Here is a 23412-nt window from a genome sequence, read left to right as displayed (position 1 = left end):
CTTCAAACTTTCCACCCAGTATTTAAGGAACCTGGATGGGTCTCTTCAGCAGCTGCATCCTTGCTGACCTCATGCAGTTCCGTAGCCTAGCAGCAGAGCTGACCTGGAACAACGACTCCTTAGTGGCCACATTCTGGCAGGGGCTATCCTCTGAAATCAAGGACGAGCTTGCCGCTCGAAATCTACCTTCTACCCTAGATGACCTCATTCTTCTAGTTACCCAGATTGACATACGGCTTCAGGAACGGTCTCAAGAGGTTCTCCGAGCCAGTAAACATCCTAGGCTGGCTCCTACATTCCAGCAACCCCTGTTATCCTCATCTGCTTCTCCACCTGAGGAGCCTATGCAAGTAGACCGCCTCAAATTCTCAAATTGTCTGTTCAAGAGAAACAACGCAGATGCAGTTGGGGACTCTGTCTGTATTGCGACTTCGGAGGCCATTTTGTGCGTCTGTGCCCCCAAAACCAAAAAACTCCAGTGCCTAGGTTTGGTTGGAGAGGCAATCCTGGGCGGAACCGCGCTAAATAAAAGACTCTCTCCCAAATTGTCCATTCCCATGACCATAGTGTCTGATGAGAAGACACACCGGGTCTCTGCCTACCTGGACTCCGGATCCGCGGCAAACTTCATCCAACAGGACCAAGTAGATTAGCTCCAGTTGCCGACGGCTCCATTGGAGACACCCCTGGCTGTTGCCTTGGTGAACGGTCTTCCTCTGCCCGATCCCATCGTGGACGAAACCAAGCCAATCAAGCTCCAAGTGGGAGACCTTCATACCGAGCAGATTACATTTCTTGTCCTGCCCAAAGCCATCAATCCCGTGTTGCTGGGCCTGCCCTGGCTTCGGCTTCATGCCCGTGTCCTGGACTAGAATTCCAGAGAGGTTCTCCAGTGGGGCTCCAAGTGTCTCCACTGCTGCCTGTTACAGGTTCATCCTGTTCTGCCTCCAATGCCTCAGTCGTTGACAGGACTACCTACTAATTTTTCACAGTTCGCGGACGTCTTTGGCAAGAAGGAGGCTGAGAGATTTCCCAACACAGGGCGTACGACTGCCAGATTGAACTGGTTCCTGATGTCTCACCTCCCGTGGACGTGTATACTCCCTCTACTTGCCAAAGACTCAGTCCATGTAAACCTATATCAAAGAGATTCTAGAGAGGAGTTTCATACGAAAATCCTCCTCCCCAACCGGCGCAGGGTTCTTCTTCGTAAAGAAAAAAGATGGATCTCTTCGACCCTGCATTGACTACCGTGCTCTCAACCAGATCACGGTCAAAAACAAATACCCTTTGCCACTGTTCTCGGAATTATTTGATCGTATTCGAGGAGCCAAAATCTTCTCTAAACTAGACTTGTCACCTTATCTCAATCTGTCAAGGTGACGAGTGGAAGACGGCATTTAACACTCGAGATGGGCACTACGAATACCTGGTAATGCACTTCAGCCTCTGTAACGCTCCCGCAGTCTTCCAAGAATTTGTCAATGATATCTTCCGAGATCTCCTCTATGTCTGTGTTGTAGTCTATCTTTATGACATTTTGATCTTCTTCCCAGATCCAACGACACGTCGAAGGCATGTCTGTCAAGTCCTACTGCGATTAAGGGAGAATCGCCTGTACGCCAAGTTGGAGAAATGTAATTTTGAAAAAAATTATTTGTCCTTCTTGGGCTACATCATCTCGGATCAGGGTCTCAAGATGGACCCTGAGAAAGTGAAATCCATCCTTGAGTGGCCACGTCCTCAGGGCCTGTGGGCCATACGGCAATTTTTGGGATTCACTAACTTCTACCAGTAGTTTATCCCAAATTTCTCTTCACTGACGGCCCCCATCTCTAGCCTTACTAAGAAAGGTATGAACGCCAAGGTGTGGACTCCAGAGGCAGAATCAGCATTCAATAGCCTTGATCCTCCATCATCCTGACGTGTCTCGACAGTTCTCTTTGGAGGTGGACGCTTCTTGTGTTGGTGCAGGTGCACTTCTGTTTCAGAGAGGCTTCAAAGGAAAGGCAGTAGTTTGTGGCTATTACTCAAGACTTTTTTCCTCTACTCCTACTCTATTGGGGATCGGGAGTTACTGGTCATCAAATTGACTCTGGAGGAGTGGAGACATCTGCTCGAGGGAGCAGCTCACCCCATCCTGATATACACTGACCACAAGAACCTCACCTATTTCCAGGTGGCACAACGGCTAAACCCCCGTCAAGCCAGGTGGTCGCTGTTCCTCACCCGTTTCCAATTTGTGCTTCACTACCGTCCCACTGACAAAAATGTAAGGGCCGATGTCCTGTCCAGGTCGTTTGAAACGGAGGACACTCTGGAGTCCCCTCAAAGTATCATAGGCCCATCCTGCATTGTCACTGCCAATTCTTTGCAAGTTAGAGACATTCCTCCGGGGAGGACTTTTGCTCGGGGGGTAGATAGGAGAAGAATTCTCTGCTGGGGACACAGCTCCAAACTGGCGGGGCATGCTTGTGTTTGCAAGACTCGAGACCTGATAACTCGTCCTTTCTGATGGCCCACACTGCCCAAAGATATTGTGGACTTTGTCTCTTCCTGCACTGTGCGTGCTTCTAACAAGGTTGCTCACTCCAAACCTGCCGGTCTGCTCCAACCTCTGCCTGTACCCAATGCCCCTTATCAGCACATTGCAATGGTCTTTATCACAGACCCCCCCCCCCCTCTGCAATACTGTCTGGGTGGTGGTGAACTGGTTTTCGAAGATGGCACATTTTATCCCAGTGACCGGTCTACCTTCTTCTCCTCACCTGGCAAATCTCTTTATTCAGCACATCTCCCGCTTGCATGGCTTGCCACTTCACATCGTGTCCGACCAGGGGGTTCAATTTACCTCAAAATTCTGGAGAGCCCTCTGTAAACTCCTGGATGTGAGATTGGACTTTTCCTCAGCCTATCACCCCCAGTCCAATGGTCAAGTCGAGAGGATTAACCAGATAATGGAGAATTATCTCCGCCACTTCATCTCCATGCAGCCTGATGACTGGGTACAGCTTCTTCCATGGGCCAAGTTCTCGTATAAAAACCAGACCAGTGAGTCCACTTCCATACCATTCTTCATTGTCTACGGCCAACATCCACGAATCCCTCTTCCTGTGGTGGCTACATCCCAGGTACCCACAGCCGACTCTGCATTTGGGGACTTCCTGCAAATCTGGCAACAGACGCGTTCCTCTATTCTGCTGGCAGTTGATCGCATGAAGCGAAAGGCGGATACAGGAAAAAGAGAGCCGCCTCAATATCTTCCGGGTACCAAAGTCAGTCTGTCCTCATGAAATATCCGTCTGAAGGTGCCTTCATACAAATTTGCCCCCAAGTTCCTGGCAAAGTGTACTGGCAATTATACATGGCAGTTGGACAGGGTCAGTGACAGGTAAGCTGCAAAACCAAGCAAACTAGCAAACATTCTAATTATTAGATTGAATATTCTATCTGTTTCCAAACAAACATGTTCACTTTCGCAGTCATCATTATAGCTGCTTTTTGTTTACAATCCTATTGCCCATTTAGGCCTTGGCAAAAAACAGTCCACATCAGTCCCTCTCTCCTTGCCTCGCCCATGTACAGCTCCCATGCACTATTCACTTTCCTCAGTCACCTTAACCCACCTCATCCCACTGCCCAACATAAAAAACGCTCTCATAAATCACAGAACCATCTGCTGTCTCTCTCCATTCTCCTGCTACTAGCTGCAGGGGACATATCTCCCAACCCTGGTCCTCCCTTTTCTTCTGACAAGCTCAACCACTTACCTGCCACACACAGAAACCTTGCAAATCTTCTTACCATTCCTTGTACGTCTTCTCCTGTCTCTTTTATCTGTGCTCTCTGGAATTCTCGGTCCGTGTGCAACAAGCTCACCTTTATTCATGACTTATTCCTTTCTAAGTCTCTCAACCTCCTGGCTCTTACAGAAACATGGCTACACCTGTCTGACACTGCTTCCCCTGCTGCTCTGTCTTATGGTGGTCTCCAGTTCTCTCATGCCCCCAGACCTGGGAACAGGCAGGGTGGAGGAGTAGGTATACTTCTTTCCCCACACTGCACCTTCCAGGTCATTCCCCCGGTCCCCTCACTCACATTTCCCTCTTTTGAAGTCCACACCCTCAGACTCTTTCACCCTTTTTCCCTCCGAGTGGCAGTTGTCTACAGCTCCCCGGGCTCACCCCGCCAATTCCTGGCTTCCACAATTTCTATCTTCTGAAACACCCACTCTCATCATGGGTGACTTCATCATCCCCATTGATAACCCAATCTCCCCATCTGCCTCCCAGTTCCTATCTTTAACCTCGTCCCTAGGTCTGTCACAACTTACTAACGCTCCTACACATGAAGACGTGCATTCACTTGACCTGGTCTTCTTCCGTCTCTGCTCAGTTTCTGACTTTATTAACTCTCCTCTCCCGCTCTCTTACCACAACCTCTTCTCCTTTACTATCAAATATTCTCTGCCTCCTCAGGTCATGCCTACGTATCAGACATACAGAAATCTACATGCCATTAACACTCAGCAACTCATAGGCAATCTACAGTCCTCATTGTCCCCTATCTCTTCCTTCTCCTGTCCCAATCTGGCTGCCAAACTTTACAATAACACTCTCAAAAATGCATTGGATGAAGCAGCCCCCCCTACACTCCGAACCACCCGACAAAGACGACGACAACCCTGGCACACGCCTCAATCCCGCTTTCTTCAGCGGTGCTTGAGATGTTCCGAACGACTGTGGAGAAAATCTCATTTGGCTACAGACTTCCTCCATTACACATTTATGCTCAAGACTTACAACTCTCCCCTTCACCGCGCTAAACAAGTCTATTTCACTTCTCTCATCTCCACACTATCTAATAATCCAAAATGCCTCTTGGATACTTTTCACTCCCTCCTTAGTCCTAAAGTGCAGACGCTGAAGGACTGAAGACCTGGCCACTTATTTTAAAGTTAAAATTGACAACATCCGGCATGATATTATCTCCCAGTCCCCTAGTAACATCGATCCCCTTCCCTCCCGCACTCCCTCTTCTTCACTCTCAGCATTTGACCCAATAACAGAAGAAGTCACTAGGCTCCACTCTTCTTCTCGTCCTACTACCTGTCCAAGTGATCCTATCCCCTCACACCTCCTCCAGTCTCTCTACCCAGCTGTCACTAGTCACCTAACTAAAATATTTAACCTCTCTCTTTCCTCTGGTATCTTTCCCTCCTCTTTTAAACATGCCATTATAAACCCATTACTGAAAAAAACAACTCTTGACCCATCCAGCACTGCTAACTACCGACCAGTCTCTAAACTGCCCTTCATCTCCAAACTCCTGGAACGCTTGGTCTACTCTCGCCTTATCCGCTATTTCTCTGCTAACTCCATTCTAGACCCCTTACAATCTGGTTTCCGCACTCTACACTCCACAGAAACTGTCCTTACTAAAGTCTCAAATGATCTCTTGGCGGCTAAATCTAACGGCAAATACTCTCTACTGATTCTTCTGGATCTCTCTGCAGCCTTTGACACTGTAGACCACAAACTCCTACTTAACATGCTCCACTCTATTGGCCTCAAGGACGCTGCTCTCTCTTGGTTTTGCTCCTACCTCTCTGACCACTCGTTCAGTGTGTCATTTGCTGGTTCCACTTCTTCTCCTCTTCCCCTTGCTATCGGGGTTCCTCGGGGATCAGTCCTAGGTCCGCTCCTCTTCTCTCTCTACTATTGGACAAACCATCAGCAGATTTGGCTTCCAGTACCATCTCTATGCTGATGACACTCAATGATATGCCTCTTCCCGTGACATCACCCCTGCTCTAATACAAAACACCAGTGATTGTCTGTCCGCTGTCTCTTACATCATGTCCTCTCTCTATCTGAAACTGAATCTTTCTAAAACTGAGCTCCTTGTGTTCCCACCATCTACTAACCTCCCTAAACCTGATGTCTCCATCTCTGTGTGTGGCACTATTATAACTCCTAAGCAGCACGCCCGCTGTCTCAGGGTTATTTTTGACTCAGATCTTTCCTTTACTCCTCACATTCAATCACTTTCACGCTCCTGTCATTTTCACCTCAAAAACATCTCCAGAAGCCGCTCTTTTCTTACGAAGGAAACCGCCAAAACTCTCATTGTTGCTCTGATTCACTCTCGTCTTGACTACTGTAACTCATTACTAATCGGTCTTCCCCTCACCAAACTCTCCCCTCTCCAATCTATCCTCAATGCAGCAGCCAGGCTCATATTTATGACCAACCGCTACACTAATGCCTCTAATCTGTGCCAGTCACTGCACTGGTTGCCCATCCCCTTCAGAATAAAATTCAAATTTATTACTGTCACCCACAAAGCTCTCCACAGTGCTGCACCTCCTTACATCTCTTCCCTTATCTCTGTCTATCACCCTACTCGGGCTCTACGTTCTGCCAACGACCATAGATTAAAATCCTCCATAATCCGAACCTCCCACTCCCGTCTCCAAGATTTTTCTCGTGCTGCACCAGTCCTCTGGAATGCGCTACCCCAGACAATCACATTAATTCCCAATATCCACAGTTTTAAACGTGCCCTGAAAACACATCTATTTAGACAGGCCTATAACATTCCCTAATCTGACTCCTTTCAATGGCCCTCCTTCTAGATTAGTCATCAGAATTAGATTCCCTCACACTCCTTCTCTTCATGTCAGTCATATACGGATGCTGGCTGGTGACCGGCTCATGCAGCTTTATGTGTACCACCCCATGTGTATAAAAATGGCTGGACTATTGTACAGAACAAACACTGTTACACTTTGTGTGTCCTTTATTTCCTCATAGATTGTAAGCTCTTGCGAGCAGGGTCCTCACTCCTCAGGTTTGAATTGTAAATTAACTTTGTCACTATGTAATGTCTGATATTGTTTGTTTCATGTTCCCTCTAAATTGTAAAGTGCTGCGTAATATGTTGGCGCTATATAAATAAAGATTATTATTATTATTCCTCTGACCTTTTGAGATCCTGCAACAAATTAACCCAGTCTTCTATAAGCTTCGGCTGCCGCCTACCCTCAAAATCCCCAACTCCTTTCATGTGTCCCTCCTGAAGCCTGTGGTCCTGAACCGCTACACTAAAACTCCTAGCCCTGCAGTTGCTCCCAGCGGTTCTTCCAATGTGTTCGAGGTAAAGGAGATCCTGGACTTCAACAGAGCAAGAGGAAGGACTTTTTATTTGGAGGATTGGAAGGTGTGTGTTCCAGAGGAGAGGTCCTGGGAGCCAGAAGAGAACCTCAATGCCCCTACCCTCGTTAAGTTCCTCCCTCTCTCTGGCCCCAAGAAGAGGGGGCGTAATAGGAGCGAAACTGTTACATCCACGGCCGCGGACCGCTGGGAATACTCATACCTCGAAGGCCACAGCCATTGACTTGTGAGCGCTTGTCCCCATCCCCTCCCCAGGAGACACCTCACTTCTGATCTGCTGTGTCCCGTAGGGTGTATGCGCACATTCGCACCCGGCCTTAAAGGAACAGTGCGCGCACATGTAAATCATTAGTAATTAGCCCATGATCACCCTGGACTATAAGAAGGGCCCTGCCCTTTTACTCCTTGCCTGAGCATTGTTTGTATTCCTCTGTTAGTCTTGCAAATGGTCTCGTAGTCGTATCCTGTTTCCTGTGTTCCCATGCCCTACTTCCCGTATCCTGTATCCAATGTTCCCTCTAAGTCTTGGCAGCTCCTGATCGGGGCAGTTAGGGAGCAGGGCAAGTCTCCATCAATGGTGGGCGATCTGATGACCAAAAGTAATACCCCCAGTAAATGCTAATATAGTGTCTAAATAAGCAAATAAGAAAACTTATTTTAATTTAGTTTTAATTACTTTTTTAAATACTATAATATTACAAGTACAGCGGTAAAATAGAAAACACCAATTATAGGCATCAATGAAAGAATCCCTCATTACACCACTGTTCCCATATAGTGCCACACAAACCCCCTGTAGATAGTGCCACACAGACCCCCCTGTAGATAGCGCCACACACAGCCGTCCCCCTGTAGACAGCAGCACACATCCCCCTGTAGATAGCACCACACAGACCACCTGTATATAGCGCCACACAGACCCCCCCGTAGATAGCGCCACACAGACCCCCTGTAGATAGCGCCACACAGACCCCCCTATAGATAGCGCCACACAGAACCCCCTGTAGACAGTGCCACACAGACCCCCTGTACATAACGCCACATAGACCCCCCAGTACATAGCACCACACAGACCCCCTGCAGATAGCGCCACACAAACCCCCCTGTAGATAGCGCCACACAGACCCCCTGTACATAGCGGTAAACAGATCCCCCTGTAGATAGCGCCACACAGACCCACTGTAGATAGCGCCACACAGAAACCCCTGTAGATAGAGCCACACAGACCCTCCTGCAGATAGTGCCACACAGCCCCCTTGTATATAGTGCCCCACAGCAATCCCCCTGTATATAGTGCTACACAGCCCAACTCTCCCCTTGTATATAGTGCTACACCCCCCCTCCCCACTTGTATATAGTGATATACAGCCCCTTCTCCCCTTGTGTATATAGTGCTACACAGTCCCCCTCCTCCCCTTGTGTATATAATGCTACACAGCAATTCCCCCCTGTATATAGTGCTACAAAGCCACCCTCCTCCCCTTGTGTATATAGTGTTACACAGAAATTCCCCCACTGTATAAAGCGCTACACAGCCCCACTCCTCCCCTTGTATATAGTGCTACACATCCCCCACTCCCCCACAGCTCCTTAAAAAAAAAAAAAGGATTTTACTTACCTTGCCCCGTTCCTCCTCCGACAGAGCGCTATACTGCCTCTCCGACGGGATGCATGCGCAGACCAGCATGATGCGACATCATCACGCCGGCCTGCACGACTCCAAGCACCTTATAGGTTGCAGGCTTAACGTGGCCTGCAGCCTATAGTATACATTTGTATGTGCGTGAGGACGCACATACAAGTGAATGTGGCTGTCGCTAACACCGACGCCACTGCATCCGCCCGCTGCCCGTGACAGTGCGCAGGCTTTAAACTGTAGTGGGCGAACGGACCGTGGAAGGTGCATGGCAGCGCAGCCGCGCACCTTATAGAGAACACTGCCTGTATTCTGTGCTGTATTTGTTCCTGTGTCATGTGTAGTGAGGAGTCGCGTTGTGTAGTCTATTATGCCTGCTGTTACACCATGTCTGCTGTCCTCGATCACGTTTTGCATCACCTGCTGCCAAGGTCCCGTCTGCGCCTAGCCGATACTACTGTCTGGACTATCATAGGTACCCATGTGCTTGGACTATATATATATATATATATATATATATATATATATATATATATATATATATATATTGACTTGGTACACTGTTGTTTGGCCAGCTGCTATCTAGCTACGGCAGAGCAGCCCAGTGGGTCCACACACCCAAAGAGCGTGACACTGGGTAAGCCTGCGCCAACTCAATAACGCTCCCATCATCCTTGTTCCCTGCCTGCTGGCAAAGTTCTCCTGCGCAGCTCCAGTTCCTTAATACGACACAAGTTTGTTCATGCTACGCTGTGCCACTTTGCATTACCACTCCTGAGCCGTCACCCAAAAGCTGACTATGCTCACCGGGGACGGGTATCCAGGTACGCTCTTAGGCTAGGTTCACAGGAGAACATTACGTCCATAATGGACGGAACGTATTTCGGCCGCAAGTCCCGGACCGAACACACCGCAGGGAGCCGGGTTCCTAGCATCATAGTTATGTACGATGCTCGGAGTCCCTGCCTCTCCGTGGAACTACTGTCACGTACTGAAAACATGATTACAGTACGGGACAGTTGTCCTGCAGCGAGGCAGGGACTCCTAGCATCGTACATAACTATGATGCTAGGAGCCCGGCTCCCTGCAGTGTGTTCGGTCCGGGATTAGCGGCCTAAATACGTTCCCTCTATTACGGACGTAATGTGCTCGTGTGAATCCAGCCTTAGACTTATAATCTAGTACGAAGCGTTACACAATAACTTTATCTCCTATACTTCTCTGTCACCAAACTACTACATTGTCAAATTATAACCGTGTTCATAGGTGATCCATAATACATAATTGGTTTACATTCATGCAACCTATTTATGTAACTGGATATAGCCATATTAATTGTATGTAAGCTAAAAAGTTATAAAGTAACTGTCTCAACAAAGTATTAGTCTATGATAAAATTCAAGAAACAGAACAAGTTTCCTAGAACAATGAGCCATGTTAACAATAATGCAATCCATAAACATGAACCAAGTAAATAGCAGAAAGAGAAAAACAGATCCTAAATTCTGGCTTTGCTTTGAATTCCCTGTACCACAGTGGGCTTCATCGGAAACATTAGGCAGCAGTTCTCAGTAAACAATTATGCATTCCTCCCTCAACTGTTTTTTTCTTACATGTTATAAACATGCTTCGGACCTCAGAGGTGAAATGAGGGCAATGAATATCAATGCCTGAGAGGGATACGAAGGAAATGCAGTGTGGTTTCTGAAAGGCACGCTAAGGAATTTTTAGAGAGGATGACCTATTTGGAAAAACACCAGTGGCATTACAATTGCTGGCGTTCTGAATGAAGCAAGGCAGCCAAAGTACAGAGAATTATGATTAGATTACTTACTAGCGTTTGTTGATGTATTCAAAGGAAACTAATGTTTATGAGTAGAAGTGCAAAAGTTTACCTAACTTGTGAATCATATAACTAACCTCCTACAACAAAGATTGCTGTTTAGACTTCAAGTACTTAGGCTTTGTTCACATCTGCGCCAGGGTCCCGTTCCGACGTTCCGTCTGAGTTTTCCATCGGAACGGGACCCTGATTGACACAAACGGAAACCATAGCGTTTCCATCACTATTGATTTCAATGATGACAGATCCTGTGCCAATAGTGTCCGTTTGCCTCTATAGTGCAAGGGTTCCGTAGTTTTGATGGAATGAATAGCACAGTCGACTACGGTATTTCTTCCTACAAAATGACGGAACCCTTGCACAATTGACACAAACGGAAACCATTGGCACCGGATTCGTCACCATTGAAATTAATTGGAATGGAAACAGAAACCTATGGTTTCCGTTTGTGTCAGTCAGGGCTCCGTTCCGACGGAAAGCTCCAACGGAACGTCGGAACGGAGCCCTGACGCATATGTGAACGAAGTTCACCTCATTTTCATTTTACGGTGAACTGTGTTGCGTGCAGTGAAACAACTAAAAAGGCAAAGTAGTACGAATGTTTAATCCTGGAATGTATATCTATAACTATGGACCTAAAAGCATAAAACTATATTAACCAATAAAAAAAATTTCAATGATTTCCCATGGGAACTTAGTGATTATGTACTTGCCCCTGCATAAACAGCATGCAAAAATGTTTGCAGTTAGCCACAATGCAGTATTGATTCATTGTCTTTGACAGACACTACCTGTGACAGATGTCTGTTAGGCTGAGTACATATCTGCGTTATAATATCCGTTTTTCTGTTCCGTCATAGGAACAGCCACAAAACGCAGCTACCCCCCTTATTGGTTCTCTACCTGGATGCGGAAGGTAGGACGTGGTTCAGGTGAGCCCTGTTCTGGAGATAGCTACTGGTCCTAGAGCTCGGACATGCTTCCATCAGACATTTATGGCACATCCTGAGGGAATACCCATTTAAATTCAACAGTAGCTGCAAAAAATCATATTAAACAAGCCTAGTAGCTACCGCATGGCAGCCAGAGATTTATTATATATGGTGTTAAGGGAAGCAGGGGATTTGTAGTTGTGTTAGGTAGATTTATCTACTTATGCCAGTTGTCCAGTGTAAATACATTGAAAAATATGGTCAATTACTGTCAGTCAGTCGACACTTAAACTGTTTTTGTCTGTTTTGTATGTGGTAGATACATTAAATAAACATTTCTTCATATTAGTGATATGAATAAAGTTTTTTTGTTCTATAAAATTGTTACCACACAGTTAGTAGGAGTGAAAACTCTTTGGCTTGTGTGTCTACACAATCCTGTTGACTATAGAATAAACCTCAAATGGTCACTCACTTTGAAAATCCTAACATCACAACCTCCTTACAGGTTAACCAGCTCCTGTCAACCTTTTTTATTCTTCTGCCCTCTCCCCAGATACTGGTGCATCTTTCTGAACACTGGAGAGCGAAATTTGCGGGGTTTTTTTGTTGTTGTTTTTTTAGCAAATAACATCGCCAGTACAATGTTTTCAAGATTTAACGCCACTGCATCGGAATAAATAAACAGAGCAGGGAGCCGTTAAATATCCCTGCTGGGCTGGGGGCATCACTGCTTGACCGGATGTGATCGATATTAGTATAGATCTCACCCGTTTATCCCCTCAGATGCGGCGCTCAATAGCGAGCACCGCATCTGAGTGGTTTTGGGGAGAGGGAGGGAGCTCCCTCTCATCCCACTGGCACACCGCGATAAGATCGCCGAGTGTCTGTGTCTCCGATGGTAGCCGGGGGCCTAATAAAGGCCCCCAAGGTCTGCCTGTAGGGTATGCCTGTTAGGTCATGCCTCTGGCATGACCTAGCAGATGCCTGTCCATTTTAAACGGACAGGCATAATACACTGCAATACAGAAGTATTGCAGTGTATTATATATGCGATCCGATAATCCCATAGTGAAGTCCCCTAGTGGGACTAGTAAAAAAGTAAAAAATAAGTTTCATAAAAAGTGAAAAAAAAAAGTGAAAAAAATAAAAACCCACTTTCCCCCTTACAAAATGCTTTATTATTCAAAAACAAAATAAAGTAAAAAAGTTACACATATTTAGTATCGCGGCGTCCGTAACAACACCAACTATAAACTTATTACATAATTTAACCCGCACGGTGAACGTCATAAAATATAAAATTGCTGTTTTCTTCTAATCCAGCCTTACAAAAAATTTGATACAAATTTATCAAAAAGTCGCATCTACTCCACAATGGTACCGATAGAAACTACAAGTCGTCATGCAAAAACAAGACCTTATACAGCTATGTCGACGCAAAAATAAAAAAGTTATAGCTCTTTGAATGGGACGATGGAAAAACTTAAAAAATGGCTAGGTCATTAAGATCTAAAATAGGTTGGTCATTAAGGGGTTAATAAAAATCAGTTGACATAGTTTGTAATAAAAATAAATAAATGACTCAGTCTGGAAAATGTAGTGCTTACCATTGCTACAGGAACGAAAGTTTCCTATAAACTTTATATATTCATATGTTGGGAATTCTTTGGGATTCAGAGTTCCTCTCAAAAGATGACAGCAAAATTCCAAGTCATTTCCAGCTTTAAAAAAACAACATTAGAAAAGCACTATAAAAAAATCATTGCATACAATTTTATATCAGTGCCTGAACATGTACCGAGAATGATCATATATGGTTGTCCCATACATAAGAATTTTTATTATTGTTTTATAAAACACATCAAAAATACATTAAAAAAATATAAACATGTTGCCTCAGGTGATAATTTTTTAAACATGTTAGTTGTTTTCATTATAACTTGAAAATGTACACTCACTCACATTCATTGGCCCATACATGTGCACCATGTAATAGGCACTGCTGCAAAAACCTTCTCTCACTTTTAAAAAGTTTCTATCCTCCTCGCACGCGCTCTGCAGAACGACAAGACTGTGATCTCGCAAGAGAGATCACAGTGCAAAAACGCCATAAGAAACATGCCTCCTTGCCAATCAGAAATAAAGAAACGCCCCATTGACAGTTCAGGGGGTTATTTACATATCTGGCGCCAAATATAACAGCACCGATATCTAAATAACGGAGGAGGATAGAAAAAATTTGTAAAGTGAGACAGGGTTTGTGCAGCAGTGCCTATTACATGGTGCACTCAGCTGCTCCTCCTGCTACACCTTTTTGCAGCACCGGTTCTGACCCTCGGTTCTCGCTACCACTACCACCTTGTTTCTACGGAAACATAAACGCGTGCAGGGGATTTCTCAACCAGTGTCATATCCACTTCACCCTGCATGCCAGAGCATTTCCCTCAGACGGCACCAGGATCGCCTTCATTATTTCCCTACTTGCCGGCAAGGCCCTGGCGTGGGCGAACCCAATCTAGGAATGACAGGAAACCGAGACTTCCAGGGGTTTGTGCGGTTATTCCGCACTGTGTTCGAGGAGCCTGGACGAGTCTCGTCAGCAGCTACTTCTATATTGAATGTTCGCCAGAACACCTCCGTGGGTGACTATACCATCCAGTTCCGGACCCTGTCAGGAGAGCTATCCTGGAACAACAAGGCATTAGTAGCTTCCGTCTGGCATGGTCTGTCATCCGAGATCAAAGACGAACTAGCTGCTCGTGATCTACCACCCACCTTGGACGACCTAATTTTACTTGCCACCTGGGTGGACATGAGGCTCAGAGAAAGATCCCAAGAGGTTCGTCAAGAGAGAAGGCTTCCTAGTTTGGCTCCCAACTTACAGCAACCTCACTTGTCCTCATCTGCTGCTTCACCCAAGGTTCTGATTTGACACTACACAACTGATGTTGTATTGATATAAATAGATGTACGTTCACCTGTATTCAATATAAATATCACTGCCTATATGAACGAATAAAATGTAAATTTTACTATAGAAATCAAGAACTAAAATTGGGCTAAATAGCCAAGAGACTATTAGAGGCGTAAGCACGATGTCCAGCAAGACGGGTGCAGATGGGTACTAATAAATCTGTGTACCACACGATACATGGAGATGTCTCCCCCTCTTGATTTATATCATAAACACCTGGTTAATACGTGCCACTAGAGATGTGTCCCAAACACCCCCCTTGCTGGACATTGTGCTTACGCCTCTAAGAGTTTCTTGGCTATTTAGCCCAATTTTAGTTCTTGATTTCTATAATAAAATTTACATTTTAATCGTTCATATAGGCAGTGATATTCACTCGAGGTTCCGATGCAAATAGATCGGCTTAGACTATCTGTCCATGAAAAACAGCGCAGACGCACCTCTAAACTCTATATTTCGGCCTTGCTGGCCATGTCGTGCATCTGTGTCCCCAGAAGCCAAAAAACTCCAAGACCTAGGATTGGTTCAAGAGATAACCCTGGATGACACAGTAGTTGCCAGAGAACTCTCCTCCAAGCTGTCCATCCCTGTGACTATTGTCGCTGGCCAGAGACCCCATCTGGTCTCTGCGTATCTGGACTCTGGCTCTGCAGCCAATTTTATCCGCAAAGACCTTGTAGATCTTCTTCACTACCCTTCTGGAGAAGCCGTTGATCGTTGCCTCAGTAGATGGACTGCCGCTGCCTGACCCAATACTGTCTGTCACCAAACCGCTGAGGCTTCAAGTGGGAGCCCTTCATTCTGAGCTCATCTTTCTGTTTGTCCTACCCAAGGCTGTCAACCGCGTGCTGCTGGGTTTGCTTTGGCTCCGTCTACACGCCCCTGTCCTGGATTTGAACTCCGGAGAGGTTCTCCAGTGGGGTCCCAAGTGCCTCAACCGCTGTCTGGGGCATATCCATCCGCTTCAGCCTCCTCCGATGCGGAGGAGGCTGAAGCGGATGGATATGCCCCAGACAGCGGTTGAGGCACTTGGGACCCCACTGGAGAACCTCTCCGGAGTTCAAATCCAGGACAGGGGCGACACCCTGCAGTCATTAGCAGGGTTGCCCTCTTGCTACTCTCAGTTCTCGGATGTCTTCGACAAGAAGGAGGCACATTGCCACCACATCGAGCGTATGATTGTCCTATTGACTTGGTTCCTGATTCGTCCCCTCCTCGCGGAAGAGTATACCCTCTCTCCTTACCTGAAAACCAGTCAATGTCTGACTATATTAAGGAGAATCTAAAGAGGGGCTTCATACGCAAATCCTCATCCCCGGTCGGGGCCGGGTTTTTCTTTGTGAAAAAGAAAGACAGATCCCTCTGACCCTGCATTGACTACCGGGTCTCAACCAGATCACGGTAAGGAACAGATACCCATTGCCTTTAATATCTGAACTGTTTGATCACATACGGGGAGCAAAAATTTCTTCCAAACTAGACCTGCGGGGGGCCTACAATCTAAACCGGATTCGTCAGGGTGACGAGTGGAAGACGGCATTAAATACATGAGATGGGCACTACAAATACCTGGTTATGCCCTTCGGCCTGTGTAACGCCCCCACGGTTTTTCAAGATTTTGTCAATGACATTTTCCGTGATCTCCTCTATGTCTGTGTTGTGGTGTATCTCTATGACATTTTGATTTTTTCCCCAGATCCAGTAACTCATCAGAGACACTTACGCAAAGTTTTGCTTCGATTAAAGGAGAATCACCTATATGCCAAGCTGGAGAAGTGTGTGTTTGAGAAAAAGTCTCTACCCTTCCTGGGCTATATCATCTCCGATCAGGGCCTCAAAATGGATCCTGAGAAGGTAACGGCTGTCTTGGAATGGCCACGCCCTCCAGGCTTAAGGGCCATACAACGCTTCCTGGGATTCGCCAACTTCTACTGGCTGTTCATTCCCAACTTCTCCTCACTGACAGCCTCCCATCTCCACTCCAGAAGCAGAGGCCACGTTCAAGAGCTTAAAGAAGGCCTTCACGTCAGCCTCAATCCTTCATCATCCTGATGTGTTCCTACAGTTTTCGTTGGAGGTGGACGCCTCCTCTGTTGGTGCTGGCACACTTCTATTCCAGAGAGGTTCCAAAGGCAAGACTGTGCTATGTGGCTACTACTCTAAGCTTTTTTCTCCCGCAGAGGGCAACTACTCGATTGGGGATCGGGAGTTACTGGCCATCAAGCTGGCGCTGCAGGAGTGGAGACACCTACTAGAAGGCGTAGCTCGTCCAATCCTGGTCTTCACGGACCACAAGAACCTCACCTATCTCCAGACGGCCCAACGGCTGAACCCTTGTCAGGCCATGTGGTCGCTGTTCTTCGCTCGGTTCCAGTTTGAGCTTCACTACCGCCCTGCCGACAAGAATGTGAGGGCCGATGTAATGACGGGGGTGGGGAGACAGACAAGTGAGCCCTAATCTACCCACCACTCAGTCCCTGCCTACTTGCAACGACCCGCCCTAGGCGACGGGTACAACTGGACGACGGTCCCTACGCTCAATAAGTGCACGACAGACAAACAGACAAGGGTACACAGAGCAAGGGGGAGAAAGGGGCAGTTTCCCACGGCAACACCGTGAGCAACAAGAGAAGAGAACAAGCCAAGTCAAACCAGGAGAGTACGAGGTGCCAAACGCAGAGCAGAAGAGTAGTAAACAAGCCGGGGTCAATATGAAGCAAGGACAATGGTACAAGAAGCTGCAGCAGGGCCAGGAAACCAAACGAGAAGAATTACAAGCAAAGGAGGAACAGGAAAGGCAGGTATAAGTAGACAGAGGGCGGGAGCTAGCTCCGTCTGGCCAGGCTGTGATAGGTTCTCCCACTCCTAAGCCTGCAACCCTGAGTGGTGGAAGATGGAGTCAGTCTCACAGACATAGAAGCAGGTGCAGACTGATTATCTATGGGCGTTAACCCCGAAGCTGTACCTGGCAGATCCTTTACAGTACCCCCCCCCCTTTTATGAGGGGCCACTGGACCCTTTCTAAGTGGACCAGGTTTACTGGGGAAACGAAACCTCCTGACCAATATCCCAGCGTGAACATCCCGAGCGGGTACCCAAGTCCTCTCCTCAGGCCCGTATCCTCTCCAATGGACCAGGTACTGGAGGGAGCCTTGGACCATCCTGCTGTCCACAATCTTGGCCACCTCGAATTCTGCCCCCTCAGGGGTGAGAACAGGGACCGGAGGTTTCCTCGAGGGAGCCAAGGACGGGGAGCAGCGTTTAAGGAGGGAGGCATGGAACACGTCGTGTACTCGAGAAGATGGGGGCAACTCCAGTCGGAAGGAGACAGGATTGAGGACTTTAATGACCTTGTACGGCCCTATAAACCGGGGAGCAAACTTGTTGGACGGGACCTTAAGGCGCAAATTTTTAGACGATAGCCACACCAGATCCCCGACCATAAACAAGGGGTTAGCAGAACGTTTTCTATCTGCCTGAGTTTTTTGTATGCTCTGGGACGCCTCTAGGTTCTTCTGAACCTGAGCCCAGATTGTGCACAGTTCTCGATGAACGACCTCTACCTCGGGATTGTTGGAACTACCAGGTGAAACGGAAGAGAACCGTGGATTAAACCCAAAATTACAGAAAAAGGGGGAGACCCCTGACGAGTTACTGACCTGGTTATTAAGGGAAAATTCGGCGAGGGGAATGAATGAGACCCAATCATATTGACAGTCAGAGATAAAACACCTTAAATATTGTTCTAGAGACTGATTAGTCCTCTCAGTTTGCCCATTAGTTTCAGGATGGAAGGCAGAGGAGAAGGACAGATCAATCTCCAACTTTTTACAGAAGGCTCTCCAAAACAATGAAACAAATTGTACCCCTCTATCAGAAACAATATTGACAGGGACCCCATGGAGACGCAGGATGTGTTTGACAAACAAGGTAGCTAACGTCTTAGCATTGGGTAGTTTTTTGAGGGGCACAAAGTGGCACATCTTACTGAAGCGGTCTACTACAACCCACACCACCGACTTGCCTTGAGATGGAGGCAAATCGGTGATAAAATCCATGGAGATATGGGTCCAAGGTCTCTGGAGAATGGGCAAAGAACATAGTAAGCCCGCTGGTCGGGACCTGGGAGTCTTGGACCTAGCACAAACTTCACAAGCGGCGACGTAGGCCTTAACGTCTTTAGGCAACCCAGGCCACCAATAGTTTCTGGCAATGAGGTGCTTGGTACCCAGGATGCCTGGATGGCCAGATAGTGCAGAGTCATGATTTTCCCTAAGTACCCTTAGCCGGAATTGCAGAGGAACAAACAGCTTGTTCTCAGCAAGGCTCCCGGGAGCTGAACCTTGATCAGCCACAATTTCAGAGACTAAATCAGAATCAATAGCGGAAATTATTATACCTGGAGGCAAAATACAAGCAGGATCTTCCTCCGAAGGAGGGCTGGCCATGAAGCTATGTGACAGTGCATCAGCCTTAACATTTTTAGACCCAGCCCTATAGGTAACCACAAAGTTGAATCTGGTAAAAAATAACGCCCAACGAGCTTGTCTCGGGTTTAGCCTCCGGGCAGATTCTAGGAAAACCAGATTCTTGTGGTCGGTAAGGACCGTTACCTGGTGCCTAGCCCCCTCCAGGAAGTGGCGCCACTCTTCAAATGCCCATTTAATGGCTAAGAGTTCGCGGTTGCCAATATCATAGTTACTCTCAGTGGGTGAAAACTTCCTGGAGAAGTAGGCACAGGGACGGAGATGGGTGAGGGACCTGGTACCCTGGGACAAGACAGCCCCCACTCCCACCTCGGACGCGTCAACCTCCACGATAAATGGCTCCATTTGGTTGGGCTGAACCAGCAACGGGGCCGAGATAAAGCACTTCTTAAGGACCTCAAAAGCCTGGACAGCCTCAGGAGGCCAGTGAAGCCAAACGAGAAGAATCACAAGCAAAGGAGGAACAGGAAAGGCAGGTATAAATAGACAGAGGGCGGGAGCTAGCTCCATCTGTCCAGGCTGTGATAGGTTCTCCCACTCCTAAGCCTGCCACCCTGAGTGGTGGAAGATGGAGTCAGTCACACAGACATAGAAGCAGGTGCAGACTGATTATCTATGGGCGTTAACCCCGAAGCTGTGCCTGGCTGATCCTTTACAGCCGATGCCTTATCTAGGTCATTCGAGACAGAGGACACTGTGGGGTTCCCCAGAGAATATCATTGACCCTTCCTGCATCAACTCTGTCAACCCTCTGCAAGTTAGAGGCATTCCTCTGGGAAGGACCTTTGTACGTCTGGCAGACAGAGGAAGAATCCTCCGCTGGGGACACAGTTCCAAGCTGTCAGGTCACGCGGGTTTCCGTAAGACCCAAGACATAATTGTCCATCAGTTCTGGTGGTCCACGCTGCCCAAAGACGTCACTGATTTTTTTTCTCCTCCTGTACGGTGTGCGCAGCAAATAAAGTTGCCCACTCCAGACCAGCTGGTCTGCTCTAGCCACTGCCTGTGCCCAATGCCCCCTGGTGACATATTGCAATGGACTTTGTCACAGATCTGCCTCTCTCTGCTGGATGCAGTGTGGTCTGGGTGGTGGTGGATCGATTTTCCAAGATGGTTCATTTTGTTCCACTGACTGGCCTGCCTTCTTCTTCCCGACTGGCCAGTCTCTTCGTCCAACACATCTTCTGTCTGCACGGCTTGCCTCTGCATATTGTCTCGGATAGAGGGATCCAGTTCACCTCAAAGTTCTGGAGAGCACTCTGTGGTCTCCTCGGTGTAAAGTTGGACTTCTCCTCGGCCTACCATCCCCAGTCCAATAGTCAGGTCGAGAGGGTTAATCAGATTATGGAGAACTATCTGCGCCACTTTATCTCCAGGCAGCATGATGACTGGGTGCAGCTGCTTCCTTGGGCTGAGTTTTCTTATAACCACCATACCAGTGAGTCCACCACCTTCAGCCCGTTCTTCATTCTTTACGGCCAACATCCACGAATATCTCTTCCTGTTTCCACTATGTCCCAGGTGCCTGCAGCTAATTATACACTCAGGAACTTTCTGCAGTTATGGCAGCAGACCCGATCTTCTATTCTGCTGGTGGTCGACCACATGAAGAAAAAGGCAGACACTAGAAGACGAGAACCTTCCAAGTTTCTTCCAGGTACTAAGGTCTGGCTGTCTTCCAAGAATATCCGGGTGAGGGTGCCATCTTGCAAGTTTGCTCCCAGGTTCCTCGGACCCCTCGAGATTCTGCTGCAGATAAATCCTGTCTCTTACAAGCTTCAGCTGCCTCCCACCCTCAAGATCCCAAACTCCTTCCATGTCTCCCTGCTGTACCCTGTGGTCTTGAACCGCTACTCCAGGATGCCTAGCTCCGCAAGGGCTCCTGGTGGCTTGTCAGGGACATTCGAGGTGAGGGAGATCCTGGCCACCAAGAGAGTAGGAGGAAGGACGTTTTATTTGGTGGATTGGAGTGGATTTGGTCCAGAGGAGAGGTCTTGGGAGCCAGAGCAGAACATCAGTGCTCCTGTCCTCGTGAAGAAGTTTCTCTCCCGCTCTGGCCCCAAGAGGGGTGTAAGAGGGGGGATACTGTAACGGCTATGCCAGCGGACCGTCGTCCTGTCTTACCCTCTGACGGCCGTGGCCATGGACGAGTGAGTTCCCGGCGGCATCTCCCTCCTGAGAGACGCCGGCATTCACTTCCTGGTTGAGACACTGTCTCCAGCGGGGCGCGCGCGCCCTCGCGTGCACGGCCTTAAAGGGCCAGTACGCGTACTGTTGCAGAATACAGCAATTAGCCCAGAATGAGGGGCCTATGTATTAGAAACCCACATAAAATACCCCAATTTAAAACCTAGACCCCTCAAAGTATTCAAAACAGCATTTAGAATGTTTTTTAACCCTTTAGGCATTTCACAGGTTTTAAAGCAAAGTGGAGGTGAAATTTGCAAATTAAATTTTTCTTGCAGAAATACCATTTAATCCATTTTTTTCTGTAACACAGAAGGTTTGACAAGAGAAACACTACCAAATATGTATTTTCCAGAATCTGCCGTTTTTAGAAATACCCCACATGTGGCCCTAGTGTGCAAGTACACTGAAACACAGGCCTGAGAAGCAAAGAAGCACCTAGTGCATTTTGGGGCCTCTTTTTTATTAGAATATATTTTAGGCACCATGCCGGGTTTCAAGAGGTCTTGTGGTGCCAAAACAGTAGAAATCCCCAAAAACTGACCCCATTTTGGAAACTATACCCCTCAAGGAATTAATTTATGGGAGTTGTGACCATTTAGACCCCACAGTTGTTCCACAGAACTTATTTGAATTGGGCTGTGAATTAAAAAAAAATAAAACATTTTCCAATATTATGTAGTTTTTGCTCAAAAGTTCTTATTTTTACAAGGAATAAAATAGCACATTTTATTGCCCAATTTCTCCTGAGTGCGAGAATACCCCATTTGTGGTGATAAACTGCCGTTTGGGCCTGTGGGAGGGCTCAGAAGGGAAGGAGCGCTATGTGTTCTTTGGAGTCTAGATTTTGCTTGATTGGTTTTCGGGTGCCATGTCACATTTGCAGAGCCCCAGAGCAGTGGCAGACCATCATTAGGGCGGTTCGGGCAGCCACACATGACCGGACGGGCCCCCTCAGGCCCCAGTGCTAGTGGCAGCCACATTCATTTGTATCCTTAGGACTCAGATACAAATGAATATTATAGGCTGCAGGCCACGTTAGGCCTGTAGCCTATAAGGCACTGGGAAGACTTCCTGCGCAGGTCGGCGTGATGAGATACTGCATCACGCCGGTTTGTGCATGTGTCTGGTACAGGGGATTCACATGCGTCCAGCTGGAGAGGCCGTCACGGGGCAAGGTAAGTAAAATGTATATATTTTTTTTAGGTGGGGGTAGCGCTGTGTATATATTCAAGGAGGAGGGAGTGCTCCGTTACACTATATACAAGGGGGAGTGCTGGGTGGCCCTGCATACAAGGGGGAGGGTAGCGCTGTCTGGGCCTATATACAAGGGGGAGGGGAGCGCTGTGTGACACTATATACAAATGGAGGATTGCTCTGTGACACTATATACAAGGGGGAGTGCTGTGTGGCCCTATATACAAAAGGGAGCGCTGTGTACACTATATACAAAGGAGGAGCGCGGTGTGCAATATATATAAAGGGGAGAGCTATGTGGCCCTATATACAAGGGGGAGGGGAGCCCTGTGTGGCACTATATAAAAAGGGGGGAGCACTGTGTGCACTATATACAAGGGGGAGCGCTATGTGGCCCTATATACAAGTGGATCGCTAAGTGACCCTATATGCAAAGGTGGGAGCACTGTTTGGTCCTATATACAAAGGGGGGAGCGCTGTGTGATATTATATATAAGGGGGAGCGCTGTGTGACACTATGTACAAAGGGGGAGAGCTGTGTAGAACTATATACAAGGTGGAGCGCTGAGTGACACTATGTACAAAGGGGGAGGGCTGTGTAGCACTATATACAAGGGGGGGTTGTGTGGCGCTATCCACAGCGGTATGTGTTTTACAGTGTATGGTATTATTATATTCAGGTGCGCAGTGTTTGGTGCTATTATATTTAGGGGCACAGTATGTGGCACCATAATAATTTAATTTTCGTCTATAGGTGTGGAAATGTTGGAAAAGTGAGGAGCCGAAGACATCTGAGTGGCAAATTCTGCAGAAATGGGTCATGGCTGGGAGAAGTCGTCATGAGCTCTGGACCAGATGGAGAAGAAAAGAGGAAAAAATGACTAGAATATGAGACGTCATCACCTGTGAGTCACTAGATTTATAGAGAATCTGTCACCTCTCCTAACATGTTTATTATAGGAAATCCTTGTATTTCAC

General features: G+C 47.4%; 1 protein-coding gene across 3 annotated transcripts in view; it reads right to left on the bottom strand.

The window, feature by feature from the left end:
- NPAS2 (neuronal PAS domain protein 2) overlaps positions 1-23412 on the bottom strand; it is a 188365-nt gene that overhangs the window by 52552 nt on the left and 112401 nt on the right. For all 3 annotated transcript variants that reach the window (XM_075852679.1, XM_075852680.1, XM_075852681.1), the window contains exon 7: positions 13197-13310. In XM_075852679.1, the coding sequence (XP_075708794.1) occupies positions 13197-13310 (114 nt within the window). The remainder of the gene's footprint in view (positions 1-13196; positions 13311-23412) is intronic.

The sequence above is a fragment of the Rhinoderma darwinii genome, chromosome 2 (assembly GCF_050947455.1).
Source record: "Rhinoderma darwinii isolate aRhiDar2 chromosome 2, aRhiDar2.hap1, whole genome shotgun sequence".
Taxonomy (NCBI): domain Eukaryota; kingdom Metazoa; phylum Chordata; class Amphibia; order Anura; family Rhinodermatidae; genus Rhinoderma; species Rhinoderma darwinii.
The sequence above is the reverse complement of the archived record's forward strand: the minus strand, read 5'-3'. Positions and strand labels throughout refer to the sequence as shown.